The 27,080-nt window shown below is 37.9% G+C and overlaps 1 protein-coding gene across 4 annotated transcripts in view; it reads right to left on the bottom strand.

Annotated features, from left to right (window-relative positions):
• Positions 1–166: 166 nt before the first annotated feature.
• UBN2 (ubinuclein 2) overlaps positions 167–27,080 on the bottom strand; it is an 85,971-nt gene continuing 59,057 nt past the window's right edge. For 3 of the 4 annotated variants that reach the window (XM_045063031.1, XM_045063033.1, XM_045063032.1), the window contains 5 exons: positions 25,601–25,643; positions 20,462–22,009; positions 13,728–13,959; positions 13,209–13,298; positions 167–10,443 (listed from right to left, as the gene is read on the bottom strand). In XM_045063031.1, the coding sequence (XP_044918966.1) occupies positions 10,394–10,443; positions 13,209–13,298; positions 13,728–13,959; positions 20,462–22,009; positions 25,601–25,643 (1,963 nt within the window). In that variant the 3' untranslated portion in view covers positions 167–10,393. The other variant, XM_045063034.1, reaches the window with a different exon arrangement.

Below are 27,080 nucleotides of genomic sequence, written 5' to 3'. Positions count from 1 at the left end.
GAGATAGCAAAGTGTTTGTTAATACACTGACGTGGGGACCCTGCCCTTTACTTCTGTTTCTGATAGCGCCCGGCACAGTACAATACAGACAACAGATCCTCAAACCCTACTGTTAGAATGAGGTATTAAAACCCAAGTTAACCAAATAATACAACGGACACGAGAATAATATGTACATTCCTCTTTATTTAATACAACACATAACACATACAAAAAGAAAAAAACACTCATGTAAAAGGTCCTGTCACAGAAGGATAGACAGGAAACATCTACACTGAATCAAATAAGGCTCCTGCTTTAAAACAGGGGTTTGCTAGCTATACCTGGAATATGAGCAAGGCTGTTGCAAAAAAACAAAAAGAAAAGAAAAAAAAAAGAAAAAAAATTCCCTGCACTGAAGGGGTATATCCATAGGGCTAATTTACTAAATTCACAGATCCATATTTAGGAATGTTTAAGCCCTCTCACATATCCAAAATTCATCAGGGTTTTATGAAATGTGTGGTTATTTTTTTGGTTAAAAAAATTTACCTGTCCTTCTTTCTGCTTAGAAAACAGTGACAAGAACTCTCTAAAAACTAGAGACCACCAAACCACCCAGAGTTTGGAAAGCTTTACCATTCAAGTTCAGAGGGTGTGCAGAACAGAGAATGCAAAGGCAAGATGGCAGTGGGAAGAATTTAACCTCTCAGTCATGTCCTGGCAGCCCATATTCAATCCACCGTGGAAAAGACAAAATGGAAATACCTCGGCTCAGTGCAGGGGTCAGTAGCAGCAGTTTGTCCATATTCCTGCTCTAAGTAGAGCCGGAAATTAAACAAGCACCAGTTCGTCTCAAAAGAGCCTTATACAAACACACACACATACATACCCACACCCATTCACATGTCCTCACCACCCCCTTTTATTTAAATTTATTATTTTTTTTTTTTACTAAAATAATACAAAAAAGGGAGACAGGTATATTTACAAAAATCCATGGCTGGTACAGTACATAATTTTTAAGACACACTAAATGCTACAATCTTTCAGGTCCTGAGATTATTACAAATATCAACTCAAAGCTGTGTTCAGGTCCAGTTTTAAAGGAGGAAAAAAAAATCCCAAAATATTAAGTCACACACTTATTTAAAATACAGTATATCCCTTCAAGTTAGCAAAAACGCACCTCCCTAGAAACAAATGCAAGACAGTAATCAGTGCCCTTTACCCAGAGGAGCTGCAATTCTTTAGGCTCCTTCCTTCGAGATCAGTTGTGGAACCTGTTGGCATCTCTGTCAAGTGTGGAGGCGGCTAAAGAGGAAGATGTGTACCTGGAGGGAAGTTCCTCTAGAGAGTGAACGTTCACTGTATTGGTTAAGTCCTGTTTTTCCTTCTGTTACCAAACAAAAGTCTTTCCCTTATCAAAATTCATACCCCACGTGTTGGAAATATGTGCTCACCCAGACTAAAAATCAGAATCCTTATACCCAATCAGTAATAGCAAAAAGATCTGCAGTTCCACAATAATTTTACAACTGCAAATAAACGTTCTTGCTTGTAATAAAGAGCGAGAACACCCATCCCTTAGTTACCTCGGTAAACTCTGATTAGCATATTATTTGGGGCACAAAATTCTCACCAGCCAGAGATTTCTTTTCCTTTTCCTTTTAAGCTTGACAATGTTTCGTGAGCAAAACACAAGGGCAAGCCCCAGATAACATACCTTTCTTAAGGACAATTTGAGATTTTTGATACTTTCTGTAATTTTTTAATGACAGCCAACAAAAGGACAATACAAAGTTTGAATCTTTTCTGTGGCTGGATGTAGATCAGAGGAAATTATTTGTAGGCTGGAAACCTGCCTCTGCTGGTGGAAAAGGCCCCTTGCTTATGGGAAGGTCTCAGATGGTATATGTAATTAATTATGTAGGCAGAGCCAGGATTTAAAAAGCCGGCCAAAGATGGCCAACTTTCTAACTAACTATATAAAACAGCAATAGATTTTATCAGCTGAGAATAACTTCTTTGTCTTTTAGTGCCCCTAGCCAAAATCAGGGTAATCCTTGGTAGTTTTGCAGGTATGGGAAAGAAAAACTCTTATGTGCCAGTCCAGGGCACACTAACCTTGCAAACAGCACAAAACAGCAAAAAAATGAGGAAAGGTTATGGCCACAAGGACAGAAAATACAAGATAGGCAAGGTCTGACAAATTAAGGGCAGGTTGTCACAGAAAAACATGCTGACTGGCTGGTCTTGGTTACTGCTGACTCTTAAATGTGCTTAGAGGGTAGATGGAGTTGTTAACTTCAAAAACAGAAGTATTTCCAAGTTATCTTGAGTAATAGTTATCTTTTTTATATTTCAATTAGGTTTCCATTAGCGCTCTATTATAAAATATTTTAAAACTAGATTTAAGATAAAATAGAATTATATTATCATTAGCAAAATGGGAGCAAATAACATACAGAGTTTTCTGAGGAACATAAAACTGGTTCTAGGAAATTATATGGCCCGTGTGAAGCAGACCTTTGCAAAGCAGGTTTATTCCAGGGGAAGGATATGAAAATAAGCAAGGCAGAGTATTATGAGAAATAAGAGCCCTTAACAAAGGTCTGCATCTCATTTGAATGACCTTGAAAAATATCAAGAGGAAGCCATGAATTGTAGCAACCACAAGGTATAGTGGTAGAGAAAGCTAGTTTTTAATACAAGGGAGAAGAAAAAAAAAAAAAAAACAATTCCAGTCACCAGTGAACTTGATGCCAAATCCTGGACATAGAATCCCCTTTAATTAGACTACTGAGGTTTCTGAAAGGATCCTTGACCTGTTGGGGATACAGTTTGGAAAACTGCTAATGGTTCACCATAAATGGCAATATGTAAGAAAGATTGAGAAGTTAAAGAATAACAGTATGAAGAAATTAAATAAAGATCACAAATAGCTACTTTTAAGCCAATGATACTTTGGGAGTATCTGAGAAAAATGTTAAGTTTTCATTTCAAAGTTGTTCAAAGGCAGTCTGATGATAAGCCTCCATCAAGTCCCTGTCTGAGTCTGTGCGAGGACAGGAACATTGTCCTGGACTGTGCCTGCAGTCTTCACTTCTGAATGCAGTGGAGACCCAGGAAAGACTGCCAGAGTGAGTGAGAAAAGGACGTGAAAGTCTAGTCTTTCCTCTCGGGACTCTTAGCAACTGGGTGATGAAATGGTTAACTTAAGGGCTCAAACTAGAGGTAAGAAGAAGGAAGAAAGGAATTCAACATTAAATATTCAAAGCCATTTTTAATTAGAGTCTGACCAACTGTTCAGCTCTACAAACCTGAACACTGTGCCACAGAATCTAGAACTTTCTCAGAACTGAACATTGGGATGATTTCTTCTTAACAACCCAAAGACATTCCATGATTCTCACTACAGTTTTGCACTAGTAAAAGGATCTGTACTTAAGTTTTTCAATATAAAGTTCACATTTCAGGATAGATGAACACACAAAATATCTGTTTTACGCTTCTGTTAATTTTCTCTAGAGGAACAAACACACATAAACCCTTATGCCTTATTTCTTTGGGTAGAAGTCATTTAACAGTTGTATTTGAAGAATGGAAAAAGAGGGAAAATGTGGAAAATAAAGAGTACGTTTATCTGCATAGTTGATATTTAGAGGTTACTAACTAAGGCGTTATCTTGAAAAAAGCAATAAAAAGCCAAAAGGTGATTTTTAAGACAAAAACATCCTATCACTAGATTAAATGGGCCTTGGCCCATTGTGGGAATTAACACAGATGCTCTGTCTGCTTGGGCCTGGGGCTTTCTCTGGACTCACTTGAGCTGGGTAATTTGTTCCTCATCCTCTACATTCTCTTTCCTGACCCTGAATATGTGCTATAATTTAAATCTACACACACTCTCTAATAATTTTTGCTTAGCATTTAGCACGAACTACAAACACAGCATCCATTTTTTCCTGTTGCTGTTGTTGAAACGATAAAGGAAAATTCTAAGTATCACTACCTAACATGCCAGGATGAGAGGGGGATCAAGAGGGGGAGCTTCATTTCTTCTTTAGAGACGGGCAAAACACGCTTCCTTCTGTCCCTTCCCCTTCCCAGCCCACGTCCCAGCTAAGAAGTGAATCCTGCCTCCTCTCTCCTATTTTCCTATAACCTGAGCAGTGGATGGCTCTAACTCTTTAAGGGGTGGAAGAAGCCGGAGTTACACAAAGGTAGACCAGCTAGTATCTCCCCAGCTGTGTGTAGTGCTTGCCCCAACGGCACAAAGGTGGATAAACCTGTAGTGACAGGATTAGTGCACAGTCTCTGATGTACAAGGACGAGGAGACGCGCATTCATTCCTCGAAGGTTAAAAGCTTGGCTGTCCATCACCAGACAAGTGACATAAGGAAATTAAATTGCGAAGATGGAAAAGTGAGGCAGCTAAAACTTGCAGGATCATTTATCAATCCAAAAGCCAATCATCCAAACTTTACCTAGCTGTAGCTCCACAACCTTGGCAAAAATCACACGTGTATTAACATCATAAAAGGCTAAAAAAAAAACCCCCAAACCTACTTATAATTAAGAAACTTAGTGTTACTCCCCCGAACCCTTGTTAACCTGAAACTAACCATTTTAATCCCACCACAAATATGTTTAAATAATATGCATCTAAAGTAGAATTCCAGTGATTTTTCTTTAAAATTAAAAATCTTATGGTACTTTTATACCCATCACAGGGAAACATTTTTTAGCCTCTGTGGAAAGATGGTAATACTTTTTTAATTACATAGGACATTTTAGAAAAACTCAAAGTATTTTTGAAATAGTAAAGTCTCTGATATCCCTGGGAGGTAGGTGAATATTATACCCAATTTTCTAATGGGTAATCTGAGGCACGAAGGTTAAATGATATTCCCCCTGTTAAATACAGTAATTACAGAGTAACGCGTCTGAGCTGAGGCTGCCTGATAGTGCTTCTGCTATCCAGTGACTCTACCAGGAGCCACTGCTTTCTGTTAACCACCAGTCTCCTCTTCCCAATTAAAATGTCTTTAAAAGGGGGCACTTACTAGATATATTTGTACTGGTCTCTGAGGATTGGTTCAGCTTAGTCTCCCTTTGTGTGTCCTATCTGTTTTCAACAAGAAACAGATGAATCTTAGATACTGAAGATTACACTATTCCACTCCAGGGAGAACTCTAAATAGCTATAAAATCAGATTAAGCCAAATGTAATTATCTGGCAAATGAAAAGAAAACCGAAGACCTCTCAAGAATGCTATAGTTATGTGAATGTTTACGTGAGTATCTGAAGTCTGTTTATTAACCTTTTCACAGATATGCAGCTGTATGAATTCTTCGAAAATCATTTTCCAGAAGCAAATACGATGCACATTGAATGTGGACAAAGCTGGTTGTTTTCAACAGGTGTCAAACCCACAGTATCCAACTTCCTTCAAAATGTACTCAGATAGAACACCGAGCTCCTAACTCTGGCTCCCCCATGTCTTTACACTTGCCTGCCACAGTGCACCTCTATCAACCTGACCCTCAAAAGACTCTTATTATTCCAATGCTTTCTCCAGGATTACTCATGCCAAGTCTGAAGGGCAGAGAGCAGATGGTTACATCCAGGAATAGTCAATGAGTCCACTAAATTTACTTAAATTGAAATAAATGACTTATTCTATTTATGTATTTTTGTTAATGTCTACAAACAGATATTCAAAGGGGGAAGATAGCATCTTGTGTAAAGACAATTTCCCAATCTACCCATTTTAATTGACTAAAAGCAATGGAATAAACAAGCCAGAAGTTTTGCAAACATCGAAAGGGCTGTGTTTGGAAAGGATGCAATGGTACAGCAGCTACTAGTTATATATATATATATATATTACATATGTATACATATATATACACATATATATGTATTATGTATCTTACACATATATCCTTATACATATAAAGAAAAGGAAGAATATTACAGCATGACATGACGTTGGCAAGTTTGAGATTCTTCCTCCTGAATCCCCTGACTTATAAGCCTGTACTTAGGATATCTGAGAACACTTTTAAGAGGGGGAAAAAGAAAGAAAAAAAAGGCACTTAACAAAGACAAAGGCCTGAATTGAGCATGTTTTAGAGGAGTAATATAAGCATTTGACCAGAGCTAAGAAATGATTTACAGAGAGTTAAACTTTTCCCCTTCAATTTTATGAAATAAAACTGTATAACATGTTTGTAATTGGTCATTTACCCACTACTGCATTTCTGTTTCATTATTACAAAAGCAAAAAAACAAAACAAAACAATCATACATGCACAATAGAAAGTACAAGAGCCCCTTTTGAGAACATACGGTCAGCAGAAACTACAGTGCTGAAGCACAAGGGAAAGGTCTCAAGTTCGGCCTGATTATAGATTTTTCTCACTCTGCTATTTCTAATTTAAAACAAAGAGAAACAAAACAGCAACAAACAAGAAAAGAAGCCAACACAAATTCAAAACCTACATGATAATAAAAAGAATTCCGGGACCAGTGTGCTTTTATGGTACACTCCTAAAATAAAGTATCCTAACTCTATGTATGGGTCAAGTTATATGACAAAACCTCCTAGAGATAAAGAACTGTAAATCAGATTATAATCGACCAATACAGGCAAAGTTCATTATACAAGTGTAGCAGCAAATATGATAGACAACTGGAGTTCTAGGAGACTGTCCCAAGGGACAGAGAGTTCTCACAATCAATGGCAGTTGGAATAACAGTAGAGTTTCCATCTCAGAAACTGTCGTGAACCAAGTAGAGGAGGGAAGGGGTGTGGTAAGGGCAACCGGGGAAGAAAGACTAGAGGGGCCTGCCCTTGCCAACCCTGGGTAGTAAACAATTTAGATCTGCTTTGGGAAGGGAAAAAAAAAAAAAAAAAAAAAAATCCTGGGTTAAAAATCTTTTCCAGTAAGTTGTTTTCAACAGGTGTCAAACCCACAGTATCCAAACAAGTATGTGCCCGGTTCTTCCTCCTACCTTGGTGATGCAAGAAACCCTACTCAACTTCTGTGATATTAAAAAAAAAACGTAATTTGGGCTAACAACATCCATCAAAGGGGTGGCAGGCATAAAAGAATGTATGAACACGAGCCTCTGATTTCCTCAGAATATCAGGATTCTGCGACTTCAGATTAACTTCACTTCTTTTTCCCAAACGTTTTTCTTCAGGCTGATCTTAAACCCCTGATTTCTTTTACCCTCTGATCTCAGAAGCATATGAGAAAGAATTATCATTGAGTTATAGTGGAATTATTGCTTGCATTGATTCTGGAGGCTCTGAATGAGCTTGACACTTTGCTCCCAAACAGTCTCCAACCGAGGCTCAGCATGGCTGTCTCTGAAGACAACTCCGCTGACCGTTATTGCTTGTGAATACTGAGGATTAACTTGTATGTACAGTAACAGCTTATACATCAGTGAAGGCAATTTAAATACAAGACAGTTGAAAACGAACAGCTTAATTTTCCTGAATCAAGAGTCCCGCCGAGTGGGACATAATCAAGTGTGCTGATTATTTTTGCATTGGGATGTTGCTAATGCTCTTCAGAAATACACGTTGCTCTATATCCTTTCTGACTACTCACCATTTAAAAAATAACATAATTTGACTTTTAAGTGCAAAAATACAGTATGGGTCACAAGTCTCTGGGCTAAAAAATAACCAATTTATATGTCTGTATTTATTAAGAAAAACTGTAAAGACAGGTGCCGGTAAAGTATGGACACCATTTTCAATGTTATGATCTAGAAAAGAAATAGTTCTGTATTTACAGGTAGGAGCTCTCTGATCATACTTATCTATTTAGAAATAAAAGGATGCTTGTTTCATCTGTACAACACAAAAGGGTAGACTTGATTGAAATGGACGTAAGTTAGTGAAAATGTGGTATGGGGCTGAGGGCAGGAGCTGGCAGCAGTCCTCACGGAATCAAGACCGAAGAGAACAGAATATCACCTCCCTGTATATGGACTTCTCAGAGCCAAGGGCCTTCAGATATTTTTACTGGTTAGTTACAAAATAATACTTGGGGGAAGAATTGATAATCCTGTTCTTCTCTAACGGAGACAAAAGAATCATCAGGGATCTTCACATGGCATGATTCAGAACTGATGGATTTCAGAAACTGAAATTATTCCCTGACCTAAACTAGTGATGCATTTTTATACAGAAATAAATTTATTTATACACACAGATGAACACGTGCACAACTATCAGCAGGAAGAGAGATTAATATGCACTCTGACTCTTGGTTCGGGAAGTGAGACCAAGGTCAGCTTCCCAAAGGCAAACTCCCTATACAGACAGTATTAGCAAAGACTTTTTTTTTCCCCCACATTAGGTAAGAGCAACAGGTATACTACACTGGAATAACTCAAGAATTGGGTAAGCTTCCCTAATTAAATAAACCAAACAATCTTTAATCAAACATATTCAATTCAAGTCAAACCTCTAGGCAACATCGCAATATCCTTTGGAAGCATCCTCTGGGGTGGACACAACATTCTTATTTGTTCTACTGGTAAACTAAATTCTTAGAGGCAAGTAATTATAGCAATGATTTCTCTGAAACAGTCCTCTGCCTTACTGTAACATTTTGGAAATAGTTTTCAGTTACTTATTAACTTTTTACTATGAAGCAAGCCAATGTGACTCTGAAGTCAAAATACAGGTAACACAGATCTGAACAGATCTGTGGTAACTCATTCAGTCCTGTAGGTTATTTGGGACTTTTGTTTAAAAAGGAAAAAAAGGCCACATTAATGCACTTATTTAAATAAATCTGAAGGTATAGGGTGACTTGTAATGAAAACATGAAAATCTTGCTACTACCAATCTGATGCCGTTTTTTAGGTGAGTTTGTTATAAATGGATCAAGCTTACACCAATCTTGGGTACGGTTTAAAGACATTCAGAAGTCTAAATAGGGAGAAAAAAAGAGTGAGAGAGAGAGATTGATAGAGACAAGACCAATGATGATGAAAAAAAAATCAAATGTATCCAAAAAGAACCATAAATTTCTCCCTTAACATCCTTTGTTGAATATGTATTTGCATAAGGAAGCGATGATAACTAAGCAGTCTTACTACTGTCTGCAGGTTTACTAATGTATCAATATTCTCAGTAAATATTAATAAAGCTTTAAGATCCCAAATGCTCCAAATCCATTTCACTACACTGGATACAGGGAGTAAAAATACATTGTGATTGTTATAAAAAATAATCCCTTGTACACATGATCTAATGTAATTCCTCCCTTTAAAATACTATCTTAAAAATTCCAAAAATATAATATATGCCATTTGAATGACCAATGAAGAGGCATGTGCAGTACACACTTACACCTGTCTATATCACCTGAAGTACCACTAGCTAAAAGACCAGGAGAAGTTGTGAACTGCGGGGAAGCTGGGGAAATCTACAGTTCAGAGCGGTAGGCCTGCAAGGGCTAAGAGCACCAAAGTCGCAGCCCTACGTCAAAGATCCCCATTTCTGAAGAGAAAAATGTGAACAAAGTCACATTTTAACATCAAGAATGGAAATAAGAATTAACCAGTCAATACCAGATGCACAAATCACCTGAAGAAGACTTAAGTACCTGCTTCTGAATGGAAGACGAAATTGACCCTTTTACAAAAAGGGGGCATCTAAGTTTCGTCTGTTAAGAGCAACAGGCTCAATTTCTTGACTTTTAAAAATCTTGATGATTTAATAATATATATCACTGTGCTAGAATAACTTTCCTGAAGCCTCTTTAGTCCACTGATTTACACGGGGAGTTGCTACACACTGGAGAAGATTCAAGTTTGTTCAGGATTGTGTGAGGGTATGATATTTACTCAGCTACTGTCTGTATCAGACACAGGGTCATTAAAATTTGTGTGGCCATTTGCTGCATAGTCCACTCAAATAGACATGATTGTTACTCCTGACAAACTGGCCTAATTCCAGATATATTGCCTTTTATTATGCAATTATATCTACAAGTGTTCAGATCCAACCCCCAGGATGGATGGAGTATACCCAAATCCTCAGATTCCTTCTTCCTCCCCCCGCCGGGGAAAAAATCAAATTTGTACTTCTGTGGGTTTGACAACTGAGTCTCTTTCAAGTCAGTTAATATGATAACTTTGTCTTTCTTTAGAGGAGACCAAAGGTCACTAACTTTGCACGAATGCATTTCTTCCTCCTGCACCTGGCTTTACTCAAGTAACGTTCTCTTTCCTTTTTTCCTCCTCACCACAGTGCTTGGGACGAGAGAATGTAAACATCGACAGAACAGCAGCCCTATGACCACAAGAGGACTTTCCCATCAGGTAGATTCCATCAGCCAGCTGAATGTCTCATCTCCATTGCTTGCTGGGAAGTCACTGAGATTTCCGTGGTAATTTAGTGTCCCCTTTACTTTGGCCTCCATCTGAGAAAAGAGGTGTTTAATTGGCATGGGTTGGCATGTTATAAAAAAAAAAAAAGATAAAACAAAGAGAACAATTAACTTTTAATCTGCATGTGAAGGACATTGCTAAAAAGATAACCTTTAATATCTTACATGGTACAGCATTAGGTTGAGAAACGTAACATAAAGGAGATAAATTAACTCAACAAAAATGATCCTCTTATCTCAAGTGACTATGGTTTAGTTGGTTTTCAGCTGAAATACTATTTTCAACAAGTATTTATAATTGACCTCGGAGCCAACTTCGACAAATGCTGTGAGGATTATAAAGGAATATAAAAGACATAATCCTCATGTTTAAGGAACCTACCACATCTTTCAATCCCTTTAGAAGACAAGGCCAATTCCATTTTCCTGTGAGTGAAATTAAATTTCTTGCCATGACACAGCATTTGATAATGAATTCCCAATTATTTACATAAATGAATGCAACACACTGCAAAAATCCAGCTGAGCTTTTGTTTTGGTCCTAACTGGGCTAGAGTTGTAAGTGATAAGGAAAGTCTGCTCCTGTGAACAATGGTTTCTAGGTTTACATACGGCTTTTTAACTTTTGTTGGGAAGATGTTGGTTACTCTTTTTAAACTGGGCGAGAGTAGGACGCAGTAAGCTTGAGAGCTAACAGAATGTTTAAAAAAAAAAAAAAAAGTCCTGCCTTAGCAAGGACAATGAAGCCTCCCTCTTCTAGGCTTGAGAGAAAAAGTCGGGGGAAGGCATGAATGGTTGAAACACACAGGTGAGAAAGAATAAATTACCGTACTGTAAGATCTGTCCTAAGGCTGGAGGAGACCATGAAAGTCACATTGCTAGGTTCATTCATGTGATATCTAAATTACTCCCGTAAAACAAAACAAAAAACTGCCTCTATTGAAGAAAAGCTAGATCAATGAGACAGGATAACTGTTTCAAAAGCTGTATAAATGGAACACTATTAAAATAATTTTGGTGACATCTAAGGAATTGGCTTTTCCATTTATAATGAGATATTATGTGCCTGTGTTTGTAGAGACAATAATTTTGACCTGACATATAAAATTAAATTCCTAAAATGGCAAGGAAGGACTATGCTCAAAGAGGTATTGGTAAATTAGCAAAATAAAACATTCATATTAAATGAACTGTGAGATTCTTTAGACCAAGGTTTGGCCCAAGGCCCAGATGAGGCCCACCACTGCTTTCTAGTTTTACTGGAACCCAGCCACACTTATGTTGATGTTTTTGTCTGCGGCTGTTTTTGCACTACAATGGCACAGTCAAGCAGTTGTGATAGAAACTACGTGACCTGCAAAGCTTAAAATATTTACTATTTAGGCCTTTTTACAAGAAGTTTATATGCTATATAAAAAGACTATATAAAAGTTATAGTCATTCTTTCAAGGGCTGAGTCTGGGGCAGCTTACCACTTAGGTCTTTTACAGGATTAATTATAACCCGCTGCCTTGAGATTGCCACACAGCTCCCACTTCTGCATGTGGTCAACCATAAACTTGTTCAAAGATCATTTTAAATGCAGTGTCCAAAAAGAATAGTGAGGTCCCAGTCAACCCCCAAAGCTGAACAGTTATTTCTGTTCAAAAGATCCTGAAAATAGTCTTCAAGAATAGTATCAACAGTCCACCAAGGTCAACTGCTGGTGAAAGCAAGAACCTTGAGGCCAATATGTGATGTCCAGCGTCTAATCCCTAATCTCAGATTTACACGGATCTAGCTGGCCGGCAAGTATCTAATGCATACAATTTGGATCATATAGACTGAATCACTGCTAAAAGACAGAAAAGTTGAATGGTTAAGAATACAGCCCATCGGGGGCGCCTGGGTGGCTCAGTGGTGTAAGCTGCTGCCTTCGGCTCAGGTCATGATCTCAGGTCCTGGGATCGAGTCCCGCATCGGGCTCTCTGCTCAGCAGAGAGCCTGCTTCCCTCTCTCTCTCTCTCTGCCTGCCTCTCCATCTACTCGTGATTTCTCTCTGTCAAATAAATAAATAAAATCTTTAAAAAAAAAAAAAAAAAAAAAAAAGAATACAGCCCATCGGGACGCCTGGGTGGCTCAGTTGGTTAAGCTGCTGCCTTCGGCTCAGGTCATGATCCCAGCGTCCTGGGATGGAGTCCCACATCGGGCCCTTGCTCGGCAGGGAGCCTGCTTCTCCCTCTGCCTCTGCCTGCCATTCTGTCTGCCTGTGCTTACTCGCTCTCCCTCTCTCTCTCTGGCAAATAAATAAATAAAATCTTAAAAAAAAAAAAAAAAGAATACAGACGGTCAAGTCAGACTGTCCAGATTTGCATTTCAGCTCACTTCCTAGGATTATCCTGATCTATAAAACTGGGGGCTGTCATTAGCTCACTCACAGGCCTGTTAGAAGGATTAAATTAGCTAATACATTAAGTAGTCACAGGACCACTTGGCACTTAGTAAACCTTCGATACATATGAATTATTATAATCAGTGGACATGACTTTTGTACACTGTTTAAGGAATCCTCTTCTTTGTCCTCATTTCCATATAGCAAACACATGTCTTCAAAAGGTTTTTTTTTCCCACATGTAACGAAAGGTCTCATACCTATTTCCTTTTTCTTATAAGGAGTTTGTTGTTAATAAGGATTTAGTCATATGAAAATCTGTTTTTTCCAACCTTTGTCATCTCATTCAGTTTTCAGAAAAGGTATGTAATCCGATTTATAAATCTATATAAATATTAAAAGATGAAAAAATAGGTGGCTTTCTTACCATTGAATGTTTGCTGTAAATGTGTAGGCAGAGGTGAGTGGGAAAGTGTTGCTGCATGCTGAGCTCCTGGCTGTAAACCCTTTAGTAAATCTGAGAGAAAAACAGACCTGTCAGTAATCTTCAACCTAAGATTTGAGCCCTCTTAGATCAAAAATAAAGATATTTATCTAATGTACGATATAGCCCCTGACTTCAGAGTCTTTCTTAAACTAGAGCACACTGAAAAATTTATATGTATAAAAATATGTGTATGCAAATAACCCAGCAACTACGACTCCCTTTTATTAGTAGTTTCATTAAGATAGAAATGTGGTATAGATGGTTCGTTTAAGAACTGTTAATAAAATCTGATTCCAGTAATTTGACTTACATATAAATGAAATAAATTGCATTTCTTAAAAAAAAAAAAAATTCTGTCATCTTCACTAACTCCACATGGACTATTCTCAATGGGAATAGTCATGAGGTTTCCTGCTCTGTCACACTAGGAAGCCCAGTAACTCCAAGAGCCCCACTTACTCTGAGTTAGGCTATGGTGGAAAGCGGCTGAGGTAGATCCCGAGGTGGTTGTCACTCCAGCTGTGTCCGTTCCAAAGCCAAGTAGCTCCAAGGGAAACTGGAAGGGCATGGTCACTGGAACAAGGCCACCCAGCATCCCAAAAGGAGTCACATTTTGATTTGTTACAGACAAAGGTGATGTCATGAGAGTCAGAGGTGAGGCATTAGCCAATAATGACGCTCCTGCTGTGGACTGCAGAAACCAGGGGTCAAAATACATAAGAAATCAAATCTTTAACCTGAATTGATTTATTTTATCTAATATCCTTATGGGCGCAAGACTGTGTCCTATATCTAACAGAAACGTTAGGAGACAGAAAATGAAGACTGAGGTGAAAAATACATTTCTAAGAGCTACCCATATTGGTTTAGAAATTCATTCTCTACTCGGCTCTTCATTGCCAGTTTAAACTCCTTATTTTAAAGCCAGTATTACCACTCGTTCATTCATACCTCACCTCAGACTTCCACTTTTCCACTTTTGCTCCTAAGCCCTCCATCTGAACTATGGGTCATTAATTCCATAACAATTTCAATTTGGTCTTTGAAAATGCTTGGTAATTTCACTGTTTGTTTTACCATCTTTCCTGATACAACTCATGGGGTTAGTGTTCTAGATGAGGACCCTCTCAGAGCCTGTAACACAATACCCACTGCTTTCATCATAACACCTTAAAGAAATGAGGCCATCCAGATGTTCTTCCTATTCCTTTATTAGCTCTAACTGCCTCTCCTCCAAAACTAACCATCTGACCTATGCCATGAATCCTCCTATGCTGAACTTTCTGGTACAAATATCGAGTATTATACCTTTCTCCAAGTTGCCTCTGTCTTGTCATACACAGAGACCTCATTTTTTTTTTTTTAAACAACCACAGTTACTCCTGGCTGTTCCTCACCCCCTAGAAACAACCTTATTTGTATTCCTTTTGTTAATCAAATTTACTAAATGATACCCTCCATTCCCCACATTACCTAGTTTCTCCTTAACCCCTGAAAGCTGGTTTCCATGTTATTACTTTTCTGAACATAAAGACTCCTTACAGTAAAAGGTGTTTTAACACTCCTCTATCTGGGCTTTGATGCCATGTGTAAGAAAAGTACATTTAAATCAGAAATACGCTAACATTAACTAACTTTCCCTAAGAAATTACTTATGTACACTTCCTTAAGCTAATTTAATTCTTTGAACAATTTTCTATTCAGCAATAATCTTTTCCCATTTTGACTTTCTTTTCTACATGTACTTATCAACTAACGTTACAATAAAATTGTCTCAGTATCAGATATTATCTATGATTGTTTGTGCAACTGTGACTTTTCTTTTGTAGTCTTATTTTACCAATTCTAAGTTTCCCTGGCCGAAATTTTTACAGTTCTAAATTCCGTCAAGAATACTGAATTCTTCGAATTTTAGTCAGTAATCGATGTTAACTATCATCAGGTTTATTTTGTGTGCTCACTCCTCTTCAGTAAACATTACTAGTAAAGGGCTTATCATTTTATTTCTTAGTTAATATATGAGAAAAAATTTAAGTGATCCTCCCGTACCTATATGCCACAGCATATATATTTCTTATACTGAACAGTCCATGCCACTGCTAAACAAAAAATGAAGAACACCTTCCGGAAGGCTTTAAATCTGGTTTCACTACTCTTTCTCTAATAGCCTTCCCTTCCTTTATTTCCTTTGTTAGCTCTCAAATTTATATCCTCATCTCGGTTTCAATTCTGTAAATCTAAAAGCTCAGGGAGGAATGGCACTTGGCTATGGAACACTCATCAACAACTGAACTCAGCAGCTCCTGTAATCATGTGACCCCCACCTTATAGCTCAACAGCTATCATTAATAGTCTCGTTCTTTCTGGGCATCAGGGCTTAAAACCTTAGTTTTTAGACATCATAAAAAAATGGACAAGATGAACTTACTGTCAACATACCCATTCTTTTTCTTTTTTTTTTTTTAACCACCACTTCCTCCAACACTTAAGTACAAATTTTCATTACTTTATGCTTAGACTTGGACACTATTCTATTTTCTAGTCTTTCCCTTAGTGAGCCAACTATGATATACAAAATGGATTCACTGGAAAGAATTACTAAATTAGAAATAAGGACACTTTGAAGCAACTTAGATAGAAGGGATCCTGCATCAATTTAAGAATTAAAACTTTTTTTAAATCATAATTCTCTTGTAATCTCAGGATAAGATGAAGCACACACTCCAAGACCATGTGCCCCAAGTGGAGGCCCCTACAGAGGAACATTAAGTACTGCTAAGAAGGAGAACTCAAGCTTTTCTGGAGAAGGCTAAGTGAAGTATTAAAATAGCTGGAAAATGTAAATTAGGGCAACTTTCCAAATTAAGTGAGTAATCAAAAATGATGTCATGCCATAACTGTGTAACAGTTTGTATTTTCAAAAAACTCCCATGTCCACTTTTGTTTATAAATCCAAAATGAAACATCAGACTATCTAAATATTACATAGTGTTCATAAATTTCTCTCTCCCTATAAGATGGAGACCTTTCAAAAGTCGGTCGGGTATCCTACTGTTGATATCATCCAGAAGCCTAGAGGAGAAGCTGCCAACCAAAAACAGGCAAACAGTTCAGGATAATGCTCCATAATCAAACATACTTCCATGACCTACATATTTCATTTCCAAGGGAAAAAAATGAAGGAAAACCATGCTCTTCCTGTGGTGGGTGTTCTACATATCTATGCATGGATGTATATGTGTGTGTATATATATATATATGCAGGTACATATATATATATAGAGAGAGAGAGAGAGAATTTTAAAAAACCACCTCCCCATTCTCTACAAAAACCAGGGAGATATTTTGAAATATAAATCTATGAAGACCCTCCAATGGCTTCCCACTGCACACAGATTAAAACCCCAAGTTTTTATTGTGGCCTGCAAGGTCCTCCATCACATGGTTCTGATTGATCTCAGACCCCATCACCTATCCATCTCTCCCTAGTCCAGCCATGCATACCTACATGTCAGGCTCTTTCCTATCTCCATGTTTTCACACCTACCACCTCTCTAGCCTGGACTGTTTGTTCCCTCCTATCTCCAAATGACTGTTTATTCAATTCTCAGCTCAAATGTTATCACCTGAAAGAGGCTGTCCCCAAATCCCTTACCTATGTTAGCAGCAATCACACTCTACCATATTATTGTTTTAATTTTTCATAACACTTAACATTTTTAAAGAAAATTTGTTTTTATCTTTCTACCTAGAATATATGCTCCCTGACAGAAGAGACCTTGAGTATGGGGTTTACCCTAGCTCCCCAGCACCTAGAAGAGTGCCTGGCACATAGTAAATACCTCAGAAACATTTGCTTAAGGAGTGAATTATTTTGGGAATTATAAAGTGGCAAAGACAGGATTCACAGAACATCAGTTAAGCTGAAGGGCAAGAAAGAAGAGGAAAGCCTTGAGCAGGAAGTTATTAAATACAAAGCAGGGAAAGGTAATAATCTGAACCCGGAAAGATTTTAACTTGTTAAACCTGTCCTTTTCATTCCGCAAATGAACAACAGATAGCTGAAGATGTCTTTCAGACAGGTGCTGAATGTTTTACCGGCACAGACAGGGAATCTTCTTTTAGTGTTAGAGTTCTAGAGAGACACGATCTAGAGACCAAAAGGTTTCAATGAGAGGCTATGTTAAAAAAACAAAAACAACAACAACAAAAAACAAACCACAGGTTCTCCCAAAGTTATAAAAAACCTTATTCAATTACTGATCTTTTCTTCAGTCAAACCAGTAAGACAGAACAAAAAGGATCAGATCTGAAGGCAGGATCAATAAGGCCTTCAAATCATAGTCATTTTGTAAAGGATGAAAACCAGAAGGAAGGAGCTAACTTTTTGGAAATACAAATTTTGCCATATAGGTTCCCTGCTGAAATGAATTGGTATGCTAAGCATCTAGGTTCTCCTGGGGTAGATGATCAAATACAAGAAGGACTGGCAGGAAAGGGAAGGGTGAGGGGTGGCAGCAGAGGGGGGGAACAGAACTCAGAGACTCTGGAGATGACAAAGGATAAAGATTTAACGTTCAATTCAAAGTGAAGGGGGGAAAAAGGCATTTTTCTTGAGGAAAAAAGCCAAAAACTTAAAATAAGAAAGCAAATGAAACCACAGTTTATGGTTTAACTCAACAGAGATAATACTTTACATAGTCATGGATTTAACCGAAAGTTGTAATTTTATTCTTTTAGGAGAATGGCAAAGGTATAAACACAGCTAAAAGCTTTATCATGACAAGAGATAATAGTAAAATGAATAATTGTCTTCCATTCATTCTTACTATTTAAAAACACAGAAAAAGCTATGAGAATTAGAAGTAACTGATATACCTGGCGGTATAGCTCAGGGGTAGAGCATTTGACTGTAGAAGTAACTGATGCTGGGAAGGAGGACCCATGTGGCAGGAATGTTATAATTCTGAATTTCTGTTATAATTCTCTCCTTTACTCAAACTGAGGATTAACGTTAAACATGGTCAACATTTTAATAAAGGTGATACAAAAAGGAATGTGAACTAACTTCCAGACGTTAGTTATAACTTAAATTTTACATACAATCCCTAATCAGTATTTTTTTTTTATTTCATTTTTGATGAAAGTAAAATTACACAGATAAAACATCAGTGAGTACTAGATTCCAACTAGTAAAGTAACAGTTAACTGAATTTTGTTTTATATTAGAGTTCTGGAGGGGCGCCTGGGTGGCTCAGTGGGTTAAAGCCTCTGCCTTCAGCTCGGGTCATGATCTCAGGGTCCTGGGATCGAGTCCCGCATCAGGCTCTCTGCTCGGCAGGGAGCCTGCTTCTTCCCTCTCTCTCTGCCTGCCTCTCTGCCTACTTGTGATCTCTCTCTATCAAATAAATAAATAAAATATTAAAAACAAAATATTAGAGTTCTGGAATAAATGAATTCATTACTAAGCCTACCGTAATGGCAGAGTAATGATCTGGGTTTCATATATTTATGAATACTAATGCTTTGTTTGTACTCAATAGCAGAAAACATCTATAAACACCAAGGTAAAAATTCTTTCATTAGATGTTCCTATTCCACATCAACAGGAAGCAGTAAAAAGAACACTTTCTAAGACAACGGAATTCCACAAATCAACAAAAGTCATGTTTTCAAAAAACACTTTGGAACGTAAGAACACATCATAACATGTTATGTATTTTTTTTAAAAGCTTGTTATGAAACAGCATATTATGTGAAACCCATTTTCTTGACAAGAATCCAAAAAAGTACCAGGAATGGGGGACTTTTCTTTTTTGTGTATTTGCCTACCGTGAATATGTATTACTTTTTGGGATGGGGGACAGGGAAGAAGAATCTTTAAGAATCAAACTGGTCACATGGGGGCGCCTGGGTGGCTCAGTGGGTTAAGCCGCTGCCTTCGGCTCAGGTCATGATCTCAGGGTCCTGGGATCGAGTCCCGCATCGGGCTCTCTGCTCAGCAGGGAGCCTGCTTCCCTCTCTCTCTCTGCCTGCTTCTCCGACTACTTGTGATTTCTCTCTGTCAAATAAATAAATAAAAAAATCTTAAAAAAAAAAAAAAAAAAAAAAAAAAAAAAAACTGGTCACATGAAGGACAAATCTGACAAGTCTCAGGATACAGGGAGTGGCAGAAAGATGAAAACAATGGCAGAGAAGATGACATGGAAAGGAGAGAGACAAAACATGAAGGATAAAGAGTTCTCAACAAACCTAGGGCAAACGGATCAGAAATGATAATGAAACAATCACTGAAAAAAATATTCTTGAGCTGAAAAAGCCACCAGCTATAAACTTACAGATTAAAATCTAGCCTAATTCGAGAATACTTGAAATTCAACGAAAAAGAGAAAACCTTACTAGCATTTAGGCACAGAAAACACAAACAAGGGAACAAATATTGGAATGGCCTCAGATTTCCTATAATCCTCAATACTAAGCAAAGGTTCGTGGAACAGTATTTATACAACATAGGGAGGGAGACAGTTAATGAACCCAAGAAGTCAATATACTTAAGGGTGACAGTCAGAAATTATCAGGTATGCTAATGCTAAGATAAAATAGGTATGTGTTAGCCTTCTTGAAAAGACTCTGAGTGAGGCACTCCCTCTAACTGTGAGATAAACAAATTAAAATGGGGAAACGGTGGAATAAAAGGATTATTGATGGTAATTTGACATAAAGAATTATATATGAGTAACTGCAAAATTCATGACAAATAAAAAGTTTATTTGAAGACAAATGGCTAAAGAAGAAAAACCCGTATGTACAAATTTGATTAAATACAAAAATCAAAAAGTTGGCAGGGGAAAGGGGACTAGAGAGAGGAAGAAAGTGAGGGTATGTTAACTTCGTAAGTTACTGCTTTGTTCTGGACTCTGACAACATATCATTTTAACTATGCATTATGTGTTTTTCAAAAATTGCGGAAGTACGTATGTGCTACTTTACCGGGGGGAAAAAAAATCCACATCCCAACAAAAACCTCACCCACCAACTATCCCCAGTACTGTGATGTCAACATCAGGAAATTCCTTGGCCACAAGCTGTAATAAGCTATTAGGGACAACCCATAAGCACAGTTATTGAACAGACTCAAAGGGAAGATCACACAATCTTACACTTTATCCCACGAACGTATGTAACATACATACCTGCACACTGGCTGTTACCACTGAAGACCCTGAGGCAGAGGATGGTCTGTGTGGAGTAGACAACGGTTTAGTAGCACCCTGTGTTCCACTTCCTGTTCCCCCAGAGAGACTAGTCCTATTCGCTCCGCTTGAGTTTAGGCTGCTACCTCTGCTGGCAGGTACATTCACTGCGATGCCACTCAAGCTATTCTTCCCAACAGTTCCAGCGGACGAGGAGTTGGTGAGCTTTGAAGGGGCCTGAAGATTTTTTGTGGCTGGAAGGCCTGAAGTGCGATTGGAGGGCAGCAAATTCAAGGTGGGCGACTGTCTGCTGAGGTTTATCCCACTGGGCTGTTTGTGGACTGGGTTGTTACCGCTGGAGTGGCTACTCTGGGCTACGAGTGCATTTGGACTGGAAGAGCTTGGGGGTACAGGAGGCTTGGGAGCAGGGTTGGATTTCGAAATAAGTTTAGTTGATACTGAAGGCTTAGCTGACAGAGAGGGCTTAGGCGAGGCAGAAGGCTTAGGCGAGGGCAAGGGTTTAGGAGATGTGGCAGGTTTTGGAGATGCGGCAAGTTTGGGGGATGCAGCCATTGAGAAGGGAGATTTGAAACCCTGCGTGGACATCTGTGACACCATAGCCTTGGCTAAGTAGTTACTGGAGGTAGTGGTGCTGGGTACTGTCCTAGAAACCAGGGGATGGGACCCTTGAGAACCATTTCCAGGTGAGGGAGTCGATAAGGGAAGGCGGTACATGAGTGGCTTCTCCGAAGTCTTAATAAGCGGGGATGAACAGGCAAGTTGGGGATTATTACTTAATTTCACCACTGGGTTGGTCTGTGATTTACTAATGGTTGCTTGTAATGGAGACACATAGTTTTGTTGGACAGCTGAATGCTGGTGCACCTTTGTTACTTGTGTTAACGAAGAAGCATCCTGGGCCTCAGGTGTTCCCAGAGCATGAGAGGAGGCAGCAACTTGGGCTTGGGAAGAAGAGGACACGTGGGTCTGTGAAGAGGAAGCAGCATGAATCTGACTCGACCTCTGTAGTCCTTGTTGAAGCAGCCTGGCTGGCAAAGGTTCCAAGGAAACTTTAGGGTTCTGAATTGAAGAACCAGCGATAAGGCCTGAAGAGATGCCAGTATGAGCTAAATCCTGGGGTTTCTTTGGTACTGGCCCTGTGTGACCGGCAATAAGACTGGATGAATGTGCAGTCTGAGGAGAATCTAGTTTTTTAGGAGCAGCCAGCGGCAACTTACTCATGATACTTGCTAATTTTTCTTCTCTCAGTCCTGGGCGAGGTTTTGCAGTTGGCATGCTTATCCTTGAGCCAGCTGGAGGGCCTTTGTTCCCATTGTTGATAACAGCTAAAGCTTCAGAAACAAGATCCAGTGCAGGTGGATGGAAAGAAAGGTCTTCATCTAGTGAGTCATCAAGGCAGATGGTCTCCTGGGCTGGTGTAGAGCTAGAGCTGGCAGAGGCCACCGCAGATGTGCTAGAGCTCACTGAGGGACCACCAATGGAAGCCGCCAAGGATGCAGTTTTCTGGTCCTTTTTTGGACTATACTCCTAGCATAAACAGCATTATAGTGGAACAAATTAAATGATTAATAAACTAAACTACTAAGTATAGTCTAAATAAACTACTAAGTGTAAGTCTTAAAAGGACAAAGAACTTCTCACAATGATTAAAATTCTACTGGAAATCTTTAGACTGAAAAAACCGAAACGGTTTTGAGGACAGAGCTCTTAGGCCATAAGCATCTGATACATTGCACACAGCTGCCATACCTTAGTGAGCTCTTCTAAGAAGCCGTGAAACCAAGCCAAAGGAACGTTCGTATACTACTTGCATCACTGGTGAAATCCTTCCTCACCCCAGCCTGCGTGCATCCGATACTGATCCAAATCCATCTGTTCAGGGACTATACTCTTTTTATTCTCCTCGTACCTAGGAGAAATTCTGCCTTTATCCTAAGACTCTATCCTCCTAATGTAGTATGGTTTTTGCTGGGATACTGACCCACATTTTCTGCTCCTTGTATTTCTGCCGCTGTATGCCCTGTCCATGGGTGCCCTAGCCACCCAGAGCCAATACATAGAGAAAATGGTACATTCAAACTGGGACTCAATCCAAGCATACTTCAACTATGTCTTCTATTCATTATGGTCATTTTAATTTATTCAACATATATTTACTAAAGTATCTACTATGAGCAAGGCACTGTACACTAAGAAAACAAGGTTATGGGAATCAAAATTCTGAATACCTAAGATAATTTTTTTTTTTTTCCAAAACATTTAAGTTTCAAGGAAGAGAAAAGAGAATTAGAACCTAGTTTAAAATATTCAAACAGCAAAAGAATTAAAAAGTAACTTTTTCGGGGTGCCTGGGAGTAATGTATCAGTTGGATGGACTTCCAACTCTTGATTTCAGCTTAGGTTCCCATCTCAGAACCCTCAGATTAGGCCTGCATGGGCCTCCGAGCTCAGAGCAGAGCTCTCCCTCTCTCTGCACTTCCTTCCCTTATCCTCCGTCTCTCTCAAATAATAAATAAAATCTTAAAAAAAAAAAAAAAAGTTGTCTCCCTTAAAAGGCAAATATAAATTTGACTCATGTCATTTTTAAGATAATGAAGAAATACAATTATTACATAAAAACCACTTCAAAATTTCTTTGATTAGTTTCTTAAAAAGAAATCCAAGTAAACCTAAACCCAAAGTCTTGAATTCCACATCAGTTTATATAACCACAGCACTTACCTTAACCATAGTGGGGAAAGAATGGAGAGGAGTATCTTTACCATCACCCTCTAAGGTATTACAGTAAAGAAGCTGTTAAGAAGGCTGTTAAACTCTAACTTCCTCAGCAATTTTTCTAAGCTGCTATTCTAAAAGCCCTGATGGAAAACTCCACTACCTCTCAGAATTCTGTAGTATAACTGCATTAAGTTCAAAATTGTCTGTTAAGATGAATGGGTAATACATATGAGACACGTTTGCTTTGACATGCCATCCATCCAAGTTATGATTAGTGAAAATACCATTTTTATTTAGAAAGAACAGAAACTGAGGGTGGGGAATGTCCTGGAATAATAATGGTAACACTACCAATAGAACACTGCTTTTTAAAGTAACTTTTCATTTTTTTTTTAAGGATAAACTGGTTTCATTTTTAATTTTCTTCCTTTCTATGTATCTATCTATTTATTTATTTATTTTAAGTTCTAGACCCAATGTGGGGCTTGAACTCACAACCCTGAGATCAAGAATCATATGCTCTTCTGACTGAGCCAGTTAGGTGCCCCTAAATTAATTTTTTTCTTCTAATGTTAAATCTACTCACGAATACTATATAAATTTATACTAGCAGAGATAATTGTCCAGAGAGTATATAAATGAGTCTAAAAAGCAGGTTATCCCGTTTAGAAAATGGTAATTAAATCTGAATAAATGAATGACTGTTTGGATGGCTCAAAGGCGGGCTGGCAGGGACAGAGGTCCAGAAGGAGGGATGGTGGTTGTGTACCAGAAAGGAAGAGCTTTTTTTCCTGGAGACTTTTACTTTTCTCCTTACTGTTCTGTATTTCCATTTTCTACTGTATTTCCTTATATTACCTTTGTAACTAAAATAGGTATTTGAGGGGTGGTAGGGCAAACACGAATCAGCAATATAGTTTTTCTATTTGGGAAAAAGGACAGTAATTTAATCACAAAGACACAAACAAAATAGGTAATTCCCCTACACCACCCTAGTCATTATCAGAATTCGGATAAACATATGCTTGAATAGATGTATCAAAATTTAACCAATACTCTATGGCGAGTATTAGGAGTGTACAAATAAAGTGTCAAAGCAAAGCAAGAACTCAACACATGTGATGCAATACTGGCTCATTATTATTTGGATTAGAAGACAAATGAGGTAGGTAAGAAAAAAGACTATTTACTCTGTATTCAAAGAGCCTCTAATGCTAAAAGTTAAGAAGGCCACAGAGTAACGAATACTGACCTACTGGCCATAACCTCATAAGCCAAGAAACTCATCTATTCAAAAAAGATGAAAGCTATGGGGAAAGTCTAAAACCTAAAGGCTGTTGGCTTTCTTTACAATTTTACTTTCACATGATTATAATTTTCACTTCTATAGATTATACATGATTCTTTTTCAACTCTGCTTTGTCTATTTGGTATTTTTGTCCCTTCTCCTTCTTTAAATATTAAACAAGTTAAATTCCTTTATGTTCTAAACCCAATAAATCCATCACTTGCCCTTCTCAAGGATCTAATTCTGTCAGATGTTTCCGCTGGCTCTCACTCATAGCAACTTATTTCCTCGTGTTTTCATATTTTAAACTCATATTTGACATGGTATATATGTGGTAAGCCTTTGGGGCCTGGGATGAAACTGCATTATTCCAGAGAGAATTTGATAAGCCATTTGCCCTGGGTTAATAACTAATCTAATACCTTTGCATTCTTTTCAACGCTTGAGGATTCCCCAGATCTTGCAGAAGCAGTATAAATTAAACTCCTAAACCAGGGAAAATTCTCAGGAAGGACTTCCTTCCCCTAATCTAGAACTTGGGCCAAGACACCCAAGTTTCTTAATCTTTCTGCTGGTGAACGGATTTTTTTTTTCAAGTCCTTCCTTTTATTAAAGATGTTATCCTTTGAAAGTCCCAGGTTTATGCAGAGTTTCAGTCTAATTCCTAACCTATGCAAGGCAAGAAACCCCTATCTGCTGTGGTCTGAGAAGAAATTTAAAAATAAACCATAAAGTGATGGATGAAAATCAGCAAATGCACCTAAAGGCAACCGAAGTTTCAGTGACAGATTAACACTCCAGCAGCTTTTTCTCTGTTTCAGGCCTTAGGGATTTCTCTTACATTTCTGTAATCTCAACTATGCATTTAAAGCATATTTGTTATATTAAAGGATATTTGTTTTTACAGAACACTTCTAATTTATATTAGGTTAACTCTTACAATTTAATTCTCTGAAATACAATGGTTCTAGGAGTTTTACAAAGTTTAAAAACACCCTTCTTAAAAGTATGGAATCTATCCACCTGTGCCAAATACATATATTCTTTGCATTTTAAGAATATATTTCAACACTCCCCAATTATGATTAATTAAGATTTGGTTCAATATTTACCTTCACTTTGGGTTTAGGTGCAGGAATAACCTTTTTCTTTGCCCTAAAACAAGAGATTAAAAAAAAGGTCACCATTAGGAAATTATAACATAATCTTGTCATTACGTGGGTAACTTCTTATGCTATTTGGAAAACTCTATGAAGGAAGGAACTATAATTAAATGCTCAGTTTATATGTGAATATACAGTATCATTTCCTCTAATTTCAGTCAACTGGAAGAAAGGCCACACCCTTAGCAAAATACCAATTATAGACAAAGGTTTTTTAAAAATTAAATGTAAATGCTCAAAATTAAAAACAAAAACAAAAACAAAACCCCTCAAGACAGGGTAACAAAGCTTCCTAAGAGACTCACTTCAAACAACTGGTAAGAATTTGTGATTATTTATAGGAAAATAAAGCCTCAAGAAACTTTCAGTTCAAATTAAACCATAATTTGAGGAGAACCACTGCCAAGAAGTTGTAAATGAGATGACATTTTAAAAACAAAACAAATCTTTGTTTTTAGAGAAAATTATTTTAATATACAAATTCCAATTAAAAATGTCAAAATGACAGGAAAAAAAGGCAAGAAAAATACCATGGAGCCTGGAAACCTTTGGGAACCAGTGTGAAAAAGTTTGAAGACAAAAAAAACCTTACAGTTCCATAATAAGAGGAAGTATTCAATGTTGAATTAAAGGGTTAACAAGCCAAAATACCTCACACTGAGTACTTCCATTTCACTGAGTTGAAAATGAGTTGAAATGTCATCCATTAAATTAACAAATATCATGATTAAAATGGTCAATATACAACTTCATTAAGGGAACAGTAATTTTCAAAGTTTTTTTGATAAAGACCTTTGGGGCCCACATATCCCATTGATTTCCACTTTCTGATATTAAAAACACGAGTTGGTAATAGTAATAAAGCTATTTAAAAAAAAAAAAACTGGGGGGACGCCTGGGTGGCTCAGTTGGTTGGACGACTGCCTTCGCCTCAGGTCATGATCCTGGAGTCCCGGGATCGAGTCCCGCATCGGGCTCCCAGCTCCATGGGGAGTCTGCTTCTCTCTCTGACCTTCTCCTCGTTCATGCTCTCTCTCACTGTCTCTCTCTCAAGTAAATAAATAAAATCTTTAAAAAAAAAAAAAAAAAAACTGGGGAAGAGGATCTACGTAAACATCAGTTTTAGGTTTAAAGGAATTAATTATTTCTACCCTGAATTGTAATAAATTTGATTTTATAACAGTGGGGAAATTAAAGCCCAGAAATATTACTCACACCAATATATATGTATCCCCTGCCCCAGGATAACTAAACCACCAGCAATAAACAAGAATGGCAAGAACTGAAAGCCATAACCAACCCAATACAACCCTGACAGTATGCTAACAAAGTGTCCTTCCTAAGCCTTGCAAACATTTCCATTGTGATTGTATGCAAGGAGACGGAGAGTTCTGTAAGGTTACCCAGCTGTTAGCCAGACCTCTTAGAA

This window comes from Mustela putorius, unplaced genomic scaffold (assembly GCF_011764305.1).
Source record: "Mustela putorius furo isolate JIRA1106 unplaced genomic scaffold, ASM1176430v1.1 tig00003845_pilon_pilon_pilon, whole genome shotgun sequence".
Taxonomy (NCBI): Eukaryota; Metazoa; Chordata; class Mammalia; order Carnivora; family Mustelidae; genus Mustela; species Mustela putorius.
The sequence above is the reverse complement of the archived record's forward strand: the minus strand, read 5'-3'. Positions and strand labels throughout refer to the sequence as shown.